We start from the raw sequence: 13,605 nt of genomic DNA, 5'->3' as shown, positions 1-13,605 counted from the left end.
AGCGGGAGAGGCTGGGTCGGGCCCCACCCATGAGAGGAATACTGATTCGGAGGATGATGATCTGGATGTATGGGATATGCTGCCTTTTGCTAACTCCACAATGATTGAGGACGACACTCCTGGCCCTTCTCCCACTGAGTCAGGTGAGGTGAGGGGGGCTATTGGTGGGAAGGACCCTGAAGGAGAAGAGGCGGGGTCTGGACACGAAACGGGGGGCTGTGAGTGATAGATCATGGGAGGTTTCGCCAAGCAGACCCGAAGTATCCCCAGTAGCATCTGAGCCTGAAGAGTTAGGTGAGGAGGTACAGAGGTCTCAGAGAATTAGGAGACCATGGATAGGTTGGCTTATGTAGTGCCTGGGTAACAGGGCGTGACCTTTACTGTTTTGGGCTGTGTCACTGCTTTCTGCACCTGGATTGATCTTTGTTTTGCAGGAAGGGTTGGCAAATTATCTCAATGTCATGAGGGCATGACTAAATTCGGTGTGGGAGAATGTAATGGCTTCTCTGTAATGTTAACTGTTAAGGCTAATGTAATGGCTTCTCTGTAACGTTAGCTGATGAGGTGATGGTTCCTCTGTAGCAGTTTGGGTTATAACTACTGATAACAGGTGGCTAGCCAATGGGAGAATTGTTATTCTTTCTTGTATGTCTGGGAACTGAGGTTTGTCGCGGGCTTTTAGTCGAGGAGAGTGAAGAAGAAGGACGAGTGCGGAGAGCGCTCGTGATCACTGGACGGCGTATACGGGAATTCGAGGATCCGGAGGTCAGCGACGTTTCAGCAGAGGTTGTTTATGGAGGAACACCTGAGGCGTGAGCTCCAACGATTTTTGTGCACAAACTATTTAATAAAAGTGGCACCTTGTCCTTTTATATTTTGTTCCTATACTAACCACATAGCAAAGTAAGAGACATAAAGTGTAATCCTTTAATCGCATCGTATCAAGTCGTCACCTTTTATTGTCATTTCGACCACGACTGCTGGTACAGTACACAGCAAAAACGAGACAATGAGGGGGAGTGGGAGAGAGAGTGGGAGGGAGAGAGAGAGGGAGAGGGGGAGGGAGAGTTGTATAACAGTAGTATATTTTATAATTGAAACCCATTATATTCTCAGAGTGACACACAGTGATTACAGAGATTTGAATCATGCTCAGTTCCAGCCGTTTAATTTGAAATAGATGCTGTCCCACAGCCATCTCCTCATGAACCTCTCTCTGGCCAGCGAGAACTGCTCAGGTCTACGGGACACCACTGAGACTCGGTTGGTCCTGAACCCCACATCGCAAGTTGGCAGGGACAGCGATATCTGTTGGGGTAGAGTGATGGGGAAGGTTTAGGTGGCGGCAACACGACAGTGTACAGCAGTGGCAGAGTGTCAGAGAGTGCACATGCAAGACTGTGAGAATGTGAGTGTGATTGCGTGAACAAGTCTGCATGCATAAGCCAATGTGTGAGTGTGAGTGAGTGTGCCTGCATGAGCATGTGCACACGCTCCTGTTTAACTGAGTGTGTGACAGAGCATGTGAGCAGCTTTGTGTGTGTGAGAGCAGTTCTGATGTGTCAGTGCTTCTCTATTACACACTGTCTATCTGCATCTCTTGCTCACTCTTTGTGTGTCTGTTTCTCTCTGAGTTTGTCTCTCTCACTCTGTCCTTCTCTGTGACTCTCTATCATACACACTGTTTTTCTCTCTGTCCTTGTTTATCTTTCTCTGCAGCTCACACCCACTCACTCTCTCTCTCTGCCCCTTTGTGTTTTGTGTATCTTCTCCCAACTCTCTGTTCCTTTGTGTTTTGTGTATCCTCTCTCTCCATCTTTCACTTTGCTTGCTGTATCCTCTCTCCATCTCTGTCCCTTTGTGTTTTGTGTATCCTCTCTCTCCACCTTCACTTTGTGTTTTCTGTATCCTCTCCCATCTCTGTCCCTTTGTGTTTTGTGTATCCTCTCCCTCCATCTGTCACTTTGTTTTGTGTATCCTCTGTCTACATCTCTGTCCCTTTGTGTTTTCTGTATCCTCTCCCTCCATCTTCACTTTGTGTTTTCTGTATCCTCTCTCTCCATCTGTCCATTTGTTTTCTGTATCCTCTCTCTCCATCTCTCTGTCCCTTTGTGTTTTGTGTATCCTCTCCCTCCATCTGTCCATTTGTTTTCTGTATCCTCTCTCTCCATCTGTCCATTTGTGTTTTCTGTATCCTCTCCCTCCATCTTCACTTTGTGTTTTCTGTATCCTCTCTCCATCTCTGTCCCTTGTGTTTTCTGTATCCTCTCCCTCCATCTTCACTTTGTGTTTTCTGTATCCTCTCCCTCCATCTTCACTTTGTTTTCTGTATCCTCTCTGTCCCTTTGTGTTGCTCTTTGCTTCTCTCCCTATGGCTGTCACTCTCTGTCCTTTTGTGTTTACCTCCCTGTGTTTCTCCCTCTGTTACATTCTCTTTTTCTGTCTTTCACTCCCTCCTCCTCTCCTATTCCCTCTTTGTCTCTACTCTTTAGTGTTTACCTCCCAATGTGTCTCTCTCTCTCCTGCTCTGTTTCCGTGTAGTTACTGGGGGAACCGGCGGGGAGGGGAATAAGCCAGGAATGGAGGGTGACAAGAGGTAGGACAGCGGGGACAACAACCCCTGGTGATCAGCATGGGGGGTGTCTGTGGGCCGATCAGCCCCTCTCTGTCAGGAGCAAAAGCAGGGTCTCCATTAGAGGGGTCCAAGGCAGCTTCCCTGTCCCACACCCAGAGGCTCTGTGTCCCATGGGCTCTCCTTGAACTGACAGAAGGGTGGGGAGGCAAGAGGAAGAGCTGTCCGACCAGAAAGCTGATCTCACATTCGATGGGAAGTAACTCCCTCCAATCGATTCCAGAATGGTGTTGGTGACACCTCTGATCTCAGAAAAACAGGGTCAGGGTGCAGCCTTCCAAATCCAGGCTCGCTCTCCTGGGATGCAGTTGTGCCAAGATGCAAGCTTGTTCACACTGGGATGCAACCCACCGAGATCAGGAACCAGGATCCAGTTCTCCCAAGATCAGAGCTCATTCTCCCTGGGATATGGCCTTCGAACGAATCAAATTCACTCTCCCTGGGATCCAGCTGTCCCGAGATCTCAGCTCACTCTCCCAGAGATACCAGCTGTCCCGAGATCTCAGCTCACTCTCCCAGAGATTCCAGCTGTCCCGAGATCTCAGCTCACTCTCCCAGAGATTCCAGCTGTCCCGAGATCTCAGCTCACTCTCCCTGGGATCCAGCTGTCCCGAGATCTCAGCTCACTCTCCCTGGGATCCAGCTGTCCCGAGATCTCAGCTCACTCTCCCTGGGATCCAGCTGTCCCAAGATCCAAGCTCACTCTCCCAGAGATTCCAGCTGTCCTGAGATCTCAGCTCACTCTCCCTGGGATCCAGCTGTCCCAAGATCTCAGCTCACTCTCCCTGGGATCCAGCTGTCCCGAGATCTCAGCTCACTCTCCCTGGGATCCAGCTGTCCCGAGATCTCAGCTCACTTTCCCTGGGATCCAGCTGTCCCAAGATCTCAGCTCACTCTCCCAGAGATTCCAGCTGTCCCGAGATCTCAGCTCACTCTCCCTGGGATCCAGCTGTCCCGAGATCTCAGCTCACTCTCCCTGGGATCCAGCTGTCCCGAGATCTCAGCTCACTCTCGCTGGGATTCCAGCTATCCCGAGATCTCAGCTCACTCTCCCTGGGATTCCAGCTGTCCCGAGATCTCAGCTCACTCTCCCTGGGATTCAGCTTTCCCGAGATCTCAGCTCACTCTCCTTGGGATTCAGCTGTCCCGCGATCTCAGCTCACTCTCCCTGGGATCCAGCTGTCCCGAGATCTCAGCTCACTCTCCCTGGGATCCGGCTGTCCCGAGATCTCAGCTCACTCTCCCTGGGATTCAGCTGTCCCGAGATCTCAGCTCACTCTCCCTGGGATTCCAGCTGTCCCAAGATCCAAGCTCACTCTCCCAGAGATTCCAGCTGTCCTGAGATCTCAGCTCACTCTCCCTGGGATTCCAGCTGTCCCAAGATCCAAGCTCACTCTCCCAGAGATTCCAGCTGTCCCGAGATCTCAGCTCACTCTCCCTGGGATTCCAGCTGTCCTGAGATCTCAGCTCACTCTCCCCGGGATCCAGCTGTCCAGCAATCTGAGTTTACTTCTCCCTGAAATCCAGACTTGGAATAACCTGAGCTTGCTTTCCGAGGATGTGATGTTGGGTCCAATGGGCCCGGAAGGAGGGAACCTCTGGAATTCTGGTGAGTTGTACACAAAGAGAAGTGGGAGCAGGTTGGGAGAAGATGTGAGTATGAAGAGCAGTGAGGCAAGATGGAGTGAAGTGGGACAGAACTGATCGGGAATGCAAGGAAAAGGGGGGAGTGAGGGCGATGGGCCAAGGAGTGGGTGGAGTGAGGTAGGCGGTAGGGAAGGGGAGGGGGCGTGGGATGGGAGTGGGTGAGGATAGGAAGACATGATGGGGTCTCGATCACCGATGCAAGCCAGTTTGGGCGGGTTTAGCTTCTCCATGATGATGAGGATGAGGAGAGGGGTCGGAGCAATGGAAGCGGGTGAAGGGAGGGAAGCAATGGGGCAAGGAGAGTGTGCGGAAGGGAGGAGGAGAGGAGAAATGGTGAGGAGGAGGGCAGAAGGGAGGTGGGTGAGGAGGGGGCGGGGTTGGGCAGTGGGGCAGGGTGAAGGGTGGTGAGGGGAGAGATGGGGTGAGGGAGAGCGAGAAGGGGATGAGGTGAGTGGAGTGGATGGCATCGAGGAAGGGAGAGGGGCAGGTGGGAGGGTGTGTGGGGAAGGGAGGTGTTGACGGCAACCAGAGCGCGTGAGTGCGAGGAGAGGTGTTGAGGAAGAAAAGAGGGTGTGAGGGCAGGGAAGGGCATTGCGAAGGGGAGGGGGAGGGTTTCCGAGGGGGCGGTGCGGGTTTACCACGGGGAGGCCGGGCTGAGCGGGAGGGCGTGAGTACGAGGATGAGTTGAGGAGAGAGTCTCACTCACCGATTTGGGCTGGTTTGGGCAGGTTCAGGTTCTCCATGATGGTTACGAACTCGTCCTGGGACTTGGTGAGCCGGGGATTCAACCTCCGCTCCTCATCCACAGTGGTCACCGTCTGTCCTGTGGGGGAAAGCAGAAGAGGGGATAGTTCAATCTGCGCTCCCTCACACCTGACCTGTCCCTGAGTGCCAGAGCCACGTCCCATCACCTCCTGAACTCCATCATCGCACACCCAGCCTGCCAATGACCAGCTCTCTCTGATCCATGAGGGAGAGGCCATGACTCAGCGAGGCAGCAGTACACTGGCACTGCACAGATCCAGTGACTCCTTCACTCACTCGCCTCCCTCCCCTTCTCCACTTTCCCCTTACCTCCCCCTCCAGTTCCCTCCCCACACCCAACTTCACCCCATTAAGATTCAAGATCATTTAATGTCATTTCTCTACATAAGAGTAACAAGAATGAATGAATAATTGTTACGCTGGCTCCGATACAGCACAGATAAAACACACTAATAATAATAAAAGCAGAATAACTATAGACACATAATTTAGCTGATGTACATAGATTGATTGTACTGTTATAAAGCGAGGCTAGGCACAGCATTAGTTGTGAAGGAGTGGAGTTCGTTCATAGAGATGATGATGGCTGATATGAAGCAGATCAGGACTGAAGCCTGGATGAGCAAAGTACTGAAGATATCTGTGAAGATGTTTTCAAATTTTATTTAGAGTTAAGGCACAGAATAGGCACCCAGCCCTTCGAATAGCGTAGCCAGCAACCCAGCAATTTAACTTGAGCCTAATCACAGACAATTTACAATAACCAATTAACCCACCAACGGTACATCTTTGGACTGTGGGAGACCCGTTCACACACACAAGAAGGAACGTACAAACATGCTTACAGACACTGCTGGAATTCCATTCCGATGTCAGATGCCCCAAGTTGTGATAGCACACATTAACCCACGCTACAGTGACACCCACATTCCCATCCTCCACCTAAACCCTTTCCTCCTGATCTCAACCCCTGCTCTACCGACATAAACATAACTGTATAAGGGCTAAGAGAGTTGTAAAAGAGCGCCTGAAGGCTTTGTATGTCAATGCAAGGTGCATTCGTAATAAGGTGGATGAATTGAAAGTGCAGATTGTTATTAATGATTATGATATAGTTGGGATCACAAAGACATGGCTCCAGGGTGACCAGGGATGGGAGCTCAACGTTCAGGGATATTCAATATTCAGGAGGGATAGACATGAAGGAAGGGGAGGTGGGGTGGCGTTGCTGGTTAAAGAAGAGATTAACGCAATAGAAAGGAAGGACATAAGCCGGGAAGATGTGGAATCGATATGGGTAGAGCTGCGTAACACTAAGGGGCAGAAGACGCCGGTGGAAGTTGTGTACAGGCCACCTAACAGTAGTAGTGAGGTCGGAGATGGTATTAAACAGGAAATTAGAAATGTGTGCAATAAAGGAACAGCAGTTATAATGGGTGACTTCAATCTACATGTAGATTGGGTGAACCAAATTGGTAAAGGTGCTGAGGAAGAGGATTTCTTGGAATGTATGCGGGATGGTTTTTTGAACCAACATGTCGAGGAACCGACTAGAGAGCAGGCTATTCTGGACTGGATATTGAGCAATGAGGAAGGGTTAATTAGCAATCTTGTCGTGAGAGGCCCCTTGGGTAAGAGTGACCATAATATGGTGGAATTCTTCATTAAGATGGAGAGTGACATAGTTAATTCAGAAACAAAGGTTCTGAACTTAAAGAGGGGTAACTTTGAAGGTATGAGACGTGAATTAGCTAAGATAGACTGGCAAATGACACTTAAAGGATTGACGGTGGATATGCAATGGCAAGCATTTAAAGGTTGCATGGATGAACTGCAACAAATGTTCATCCCAGTTTGGCAAAAGAATAAATCAAGGAAGGTAGTGCACCCGTGGCTGACAAGAGAAATTAGGGATAGTATCAATTCCAAAGAAGAAGCATACAAATTAGCCAGAGAAAGTGAATCACCTGAGGACTGGGAGAAATTCAGAGTTCAGCAGAGGAGGACAAAGGGCTTAATTAGGAAGGGGAAAAAAGATTATGAAAGAAAACTGGCAGGAAACATAAAAACGGACTGTAAAAGCTTTTATAGATATGTGAAAAGGAAAAGACTGGTAAAGACAAATGTAGGTCCCCTGCAGACAGAAACAGGTGAATTGATTATGGGGAGCAAGGACATGGCAGACCAATTGAATAATTACTTTGGTTCTGTCTTCACTAAGGAGGACATAAATAATCTTCCAGAAATAGTAGGGGACAGAGGGTCCAGTGAGATGGAGGAACTGAGCGAAATACATGTTAGTAGGGAAGTGGTGTTAGGTAAATTGAAGGGATTGAAGGCAGATAAATCCCCAGGGCCAGATGGTCTGCATCCCAGGGTGCTTAAGGAAGTAGCCCAAGAAATAGTGGATGCATTAGTGATAATTTTTCAAAACTCGTTAGATTCTGGACTAGTTCCTGAGGATTGGAGGGTGGCTAATGTAACTCCACTTTTTAAAAAAGGAGGGAGAGAGAAACCGGGGAATTATAGACCGGTTAGCCTAACGTCGGTGGTGGGGAAACTGCTGGAGTCAGTTATCAAGGATGTGATAACAGCATATTTGGAAAGCGGTGAAATGATCGGACAAAGTCAGCATGGATTTGTGAAAGGAAAATCATGTCTGACGAATCTCATAGAATTTTTTGAGGATGTAACTAGTAGAGTGGATAGGGGAGAACCAGTGGATGTGGTATATTTGGATTTTCAGAAGGCTTTTGACAAGGTCCCACACAGGAGATTAGTGTGCAAACTTAAAGCACACGGTATTGGGGGTAAGGTATTGGTGTGGGTGGAGAGTTGGTTAGCAGACAGGAAGCAAAGAGTGGGAATAAACGGGACCTTTTCAGAATGGCAGGCGGTGACTAGTGGGGTACCGCAAGGCTCAGTGCTGGGACCCCAGTTGTTTACAATATATATTAATGACTTGGATGAGGGAATTAAATGCAGCATCTCCAAGTTTGCGGATGACACGAAGCTGGGTGGCAGTGTTAGCTGTGAGGAGGATGCTAAGAGGATGCAGGGTGACTTGGATAGGTTGGGTGAGTGGGCAAATTCATGGCAGATGCAATTTAATGTGGATAAATGTGAAGTTATCCACTTTGGTGGCAAAAATAGGAAAACAGATTATTATCTGAATGGTGGCCGATTAGGAAAAGGGGAGGTGCAACGAGACCTGGGTGTCATTATACACCAGTCACTGAAAGTGGGCATGCAGGTACAGCAGGCGGTGAAAAAGGCGAATGGTATGCTGGCATTTATAGCGAGAGGATTTGAGTTCAGGAGCAGGGAGGTACTACTGCAGTTGTACAAGGCCTTGGTGAGACCACACCTGGAGTATTGTGTGCAGTTTTGGTCCCCTAATCTGAGGAAAGACATCCTTGCCATAGAGGGAGTACAGAGAAGGTTCACCAGATTGATTCCTGGGATGGCAGGACTTTCATATGAAGAAAGACTGGATGAACTGGGCTTGTACTCGTTGGAATTTAGAAGATTGAGGGGGGATCTGATTGAAACGAATAAGATCCTAAAGGGATTGGACAGGCTAGATGCAGGAAGATTGTTCCCGATGTTGGGGAAGTCCAGAACGAGGGGTCACAGTTTGAGGATAGAGGGGAAGCCTATTAGGACCAAGATTAGGAAAAACTTCTTCACACAGAGAGTGGTGAATCTGTGGAATTCTCTGCCACAGGAAACAGTTGAGGCCAGTTCATTGGCTATATTTAAGAGGGAGTTAGATATGGCCCTTGTGGCTACGGGGGTCAAGGGGTATGGAGGGAAGGCTGGGGCGGTGTTCTGAGTTGGATGATCAGCCATGATCATAATAAATGGCGGTGCAGCTCGAAGGGCCGAATGGCCTACTCCTGCACCTATTTTCTATGTTTCTATGTTTCTGAACCCATCCGCTCCCCTGTCAGGGTCACACCACCCCACCAACCAGGAACCCAGAGAGAAAGCTCAGGTGGGGACTCCAGTTCAGGACAGAAGGGAAATTTCTGCAGACGGAGGAGAAGGGAGAGTGTTGAGACAGGTTGTGCTTTGGCTTGCGAGGGGCTGAATAACATCTCCCCCACTGGTCCTGCTTACCGGTGTAATCATGTGCGGGATAAAGCAGGCACTGTGGGGGAAGAGTGAAGATCTTCTCGTGCACTGATTGATAGAGAGTCTTCGCACAGCCTAGAAAAAAATTCCCCAAGGGAAACGTCAGAAAGTGACAGGAAACATCTGAGGAATCACTCCACACCGTCCCATCACACACTCCAGAGTCAGATACAGAGTGAACCTCCCTCCACACTGTCCCATCACACACTCCTGCGGTGGGACACAGAGTGAAGCTCCCTCCACACTGTCCCATCACACACTGCAGGGGTCAGACGCAGAGTGAAGCTCCCTCCACACAGACCCATCACACACTCCCGGGGTCAGACACAGAGTGAAGCTCCTTCCATCCTGTACCATCATACACACCCAGGGTCAGACACAGAGTGAGGCTCCCTCCACACCGTCCCATCACACACTCCAGGGGTCAGACACAGAGTGAGGCTCCCTCCACATTGTCCCATCACACACTCCAGGGGTCAGACACAGAGTGAGACACCCTCCACACCGTCCCATCACACACTCCCAGGGGTCACACACAGTGTGAGGCTCCCTCCACACCGTCCCATCACACACTCCCAGGGTCAGCCACAGAGTGAAGTTCTCTGCATATTGTCCCATCACACACTCCAGGAGTCAGACCCAGACAGGATCTCTCTCCACACCAATCAATTACACACTCCCAGGGTCAGACCCAGAGGGAATCTCCCTCCACACCACACAATCACACACTCCCAGGGTCAGACACAGAGTGAAGCTCTCTCCACATTGTCCCATCACTCACTCCAGAAGTCAGACCCAGAGAGGATCTCCCTCCACACCATCCAATTATACGCTCCCAGGGTCTGACACAGAGTGAAGCTCCTTCCATCCTGTCCCATCATACACACCCAGGGTCAGACACAGAGTGAGGCTCCCTCCACACCGTCCCATCACACACTCCAGGGGTCAGACACAGAATGAGACACCCTCCACACCGTCCCATCACACACTCCCAGGGGTCACACACAGCGTGAAGCTCCCTCCACACCGTCCCATCACACAATCCCATGGTCAGCCACAGAGTGAAGTTCTCTGCATATTGTCCCATCACACACTCCAGGAGTCAGACCCAGAGAGGATCTCCCTCCACACCATCCAATCACACACTCCCAGAGTCAGACACAGAGTGCGGCACTCTCCACACCGTCCCATCACACATCCCCAGAGTCAGATACAGAGTGAAGCTCCCACCACACCATACCATCACACACTCCCAGGGTCAGACACAGAGTGAAGCTCCCTCCACACTATCCCATCACACACTCCCGGGGTCAGACACAGAGTGAAGCTCCTTCCACACTGTCCCATCACACAATCCTGAGGTCAGACACAGAGTGAAGCTCCCTCCACACTGTCCCATCACACACTCCAGGGGTCAGAGACAGAGTGAGGCTCCCTCCACACCGTCCCATCACACACTCCAAGGGTCAGACACAGAGTGAGGCTCCCTCCACATTGTCCCATCACACACTCCAGGGGTCAGACACAGAGTGAGGCTCCCTCCACATTGTCCCATCACACACTCCAGGGGTCAGACACAGAGTGAATCTCCCTCCACACTGCCCCATCACACACTCCCAGGTTCAGACACAGAGTGAAGCTCCCTCCACACTATCCCATCACACACTCCCGGGGTCAGACACAGAGTGAAGCTCCCTCCACACTGTCACATCACACACTCCCAGGGCCAGACACAGCGTGAAGTTCTCTCCATATTGTCCCATCACACACTCCAGGAGTCAGACCCAGAGGGAATCTCCCTCCACACCACACAATCACACACTCCCAGGGTCAGACACAGAGTGAAGCTCTCTCCACACTGTCCCATCACTCACTCCAGGAGTCAGACCCAGAGAGGATCTCCCTCCACACCATCCAATTATACGCTCCCAGGGTCTGACACAGAGTGAAGCTCCTTCCATCCTGTCCCATCATACACACCCAGAGTCAGACACAGAGTGAAGCTCCCTCCACACTATCCCATCACACACTCCCGGGGTCAGACACAGAGTGAAGCTCCCTCCACACTATCCCATCACACACTCCCAGGGGTCACACACAGTGTGAAGCTCCCTCCACACCGTCCCATCACACACTCCCAGGGTCAGAAACAGAGTGAAGTTCTCTCCACATTGTCCCATCACACAATCCCATGGTCAGCCACAGAGTGAAGTTCTCTGCATATTGTCCCATCACACACTCCAGGAGTCAGACCCAGAGAGGATCTCCCTCCACACCATCCAATCACACACTCCCAGGGTCAGACACAGAGTGCGGCACTCTCCACACCGTCCCATCACACATTCCCAGAGTCAGATACAGAGTGAAGCTCCCGCCACACCATACCATCACACACTCCCAGGGTCAGACACAGATTGAAGCTCCCTCCACAGCGTCCCATCACACACTCCCAGGGTCAGGTACAGAGTGAAGCTCCCTTCACACCGTCCCATCACACACCCCCAGAGTCAGACACAGTGTGAAGCTCCCACCACACCGTCCCATCACACACTCCCAGGGTCAGAAACAGAGTGAAGTTCTCTCCACATTGTCCCATCACACAATCCCATGGTCAGCCACAGAGTGAAGTTCTCTGCATATTGTCCCATCACACACTCCAGGAGTCAGACCCAGAGAGGATCTCCCTCCACACCATCCAATCACACACTCCCAGGGTCAGACACAGAGTGCGGCACTCTCCACACCGTCCCATCACACATTCCCAGAGTCAGATACAGAGTGAAGCTCCCGCCACACCATACCATCACACACTCCCAGGGTCAGACACAGATTGAAGCTCCCTCCACAGCGTCCCATCACACACTCCCAGGGTCAGGTACAGAGTGAAGCTCCCTTCACACCGTCCCATCACACACCCCCAGAGTCAGACACAGAGTGAAGCTCCCTCCACACTGTCCCATGACACAATCCCAGGGTCAGACACAGAGTGAAGCTGTCTCCACATTGTCCCATCACACACTCCAGGAGTCAGACCCAGAGAGAATCTCCCTCCACACCATCCAATCACACACTCCCAGGGTCAGACACAGAGTGAAGCTCCCTCCATACTGTCCCATTGCACAGTTCTGGGGTTATCACAGAGTGAAACTCCCTCCACACACTCCCTGGTTTAGACAGAAAGTTTTCTCCACATTGTCCTATCAAACTTTCCTGCAGTCAGACACCATAAGAGCAGAAGACTTTGGAGCAGAATTAGGTCATTTGACCCATGAAGTCTACTCCGCCATTAAACTATGGCTGATCCTATTTGTCCCCTCCACAGCCCCACGCCCGGCCTTCTCCCCGTAACCTTTGCTGCCATGTCTAATCAAGAACCTATCAAGCTCTACCTTAAATACACCCAACGACCTGGCCTCCACAGCTGCCTATATCAAATTCCACAAATTCACCACCAACTGGCGAAAGAAATGTCTCCGCATCTCTGTTTTGAATGATGCCCCTCTATCCTGAGGCTGTGCCCTCTTGTCCTCGACTCTCCCACCAGGGAAAACATCTTTTCCACATCCACTCTGTCCAGGCCTTTCAACATTTGAAATTTTTCAATGAGATCCCCCCTCATCCTTCTGAATTCCAGTGAGTACAGATCCAGAGCTATCAAACATTCCTCAATGATAACCCTTTCATTCCTGGAATCAGCCTTGTGAACCTCCTCTGGACCCTCTCCAATGCCAGCACATCTTTTCTACGATAAGGAGCCCAAAACTGTTCAAGGTGAGGCCTCACCACTGCCTTATAAAGCCTCTGCATCACATCCGTGCTCTTGTATTCTAGACCTCTTGAAATTAATGCTAACATTGTATTTGTCTTCCTCACCACTGACTCAACCTGCAAGCTACCTTCAAGGTGTTCTGCACAAGGACTCTCAAGTCCCTTTGCATCTCAGATTTTTGGATTTTCTGCCTGTTGAGAAAATCATCCACACATTTATTTCTTCTTCCAAAGTGCATGACCATGCATTTTCCAACATTATATTTCATTTGCCACTTCCTTGCCCATTCTCCTAATCTTTCTAAATCCTTCTGCAGCCTACCTGTTTCCTCAACACTACCTGCCCCTCCATTAAGCTTCATATCATCTGCAAACTTGGCAACAAACCCACCTATTCTATATCTAAATCATTTGTATACAGCATAAAAAGAAACAATCCCAACACCGACCCCTGTGGAATTCTAACAGGTAAATCAGGTAAGATTTTCCCTGAAAGAAACCATGCTGGCTTTGTCCTATCTTGTCCTGTGTCATCAAGTACTCCATTACCTCATCCTTAACAATTGACTCCAACATCTTCCCAACCATTGTGGTCAGGTTAACTGGTCTAAAATTTCCTTTCTGCTGCCCTCCTCCTTTCTTAAGGAGAAGCAGAG

The 13,605-nt window shown here is 50.3% G+C and overlaps 1 protein-coding gene across 1 annotated transcript; it reads right to left on the bottom strand.

Moving 5' to 3' along the window:
* Nucleotides 1-941: 941 nt before the first annotated feature.
* Nucleotides 942-9,449, bottom strand: ethe1 (ETHE1 persulfide dioxygenase). The gene is made up of 3 exons (XM_072250720.1): nucleotides 9,167-9,449; nucleotides 4,986-5,102; nucleotides 942-1,308 (listed from the first exon to the last, which is right to left on the bottom strand). Exons 1-3 carry the CDS (start codon nucleotides 9,432-9,434, stop codon nucleotides 1,241-1,243), a joined length of 453 nt encoding a protein of 150 aa, XP_072106821.1. The 5' UTR covers nucleotides 9,435-9,449; the 3' UTR covers nucleotides 942-1,240.
* Between the last annotated feature and the right edge of the window lie 4,156 nt (nucleotides 9,450-13,605).

The sequence above is a fragment of the Mobula birostris genome, unplaced genomic scaffold (assembly GCF_030028105.1).
Source record: "Mobula birostris isolate sMobBir1 unplaced genomic scaffold, sMobBir1.hap1 scaffold_588, whole genome shotgun sequence".
In the NCBI taxonomy this organism is placed as follows: domain Eukaryota; kingdom Metazoa; phylum Chordata; class Chondrichthyes; order Myliobatiformes; family Myliobatidae; genus Mobula; species Mobula birostris.
The sequence above is the reverse complement of the archived record's forward strand: the minus strand, read 5'-3'. Positions and strand labels throughout refer to the sequence as shown.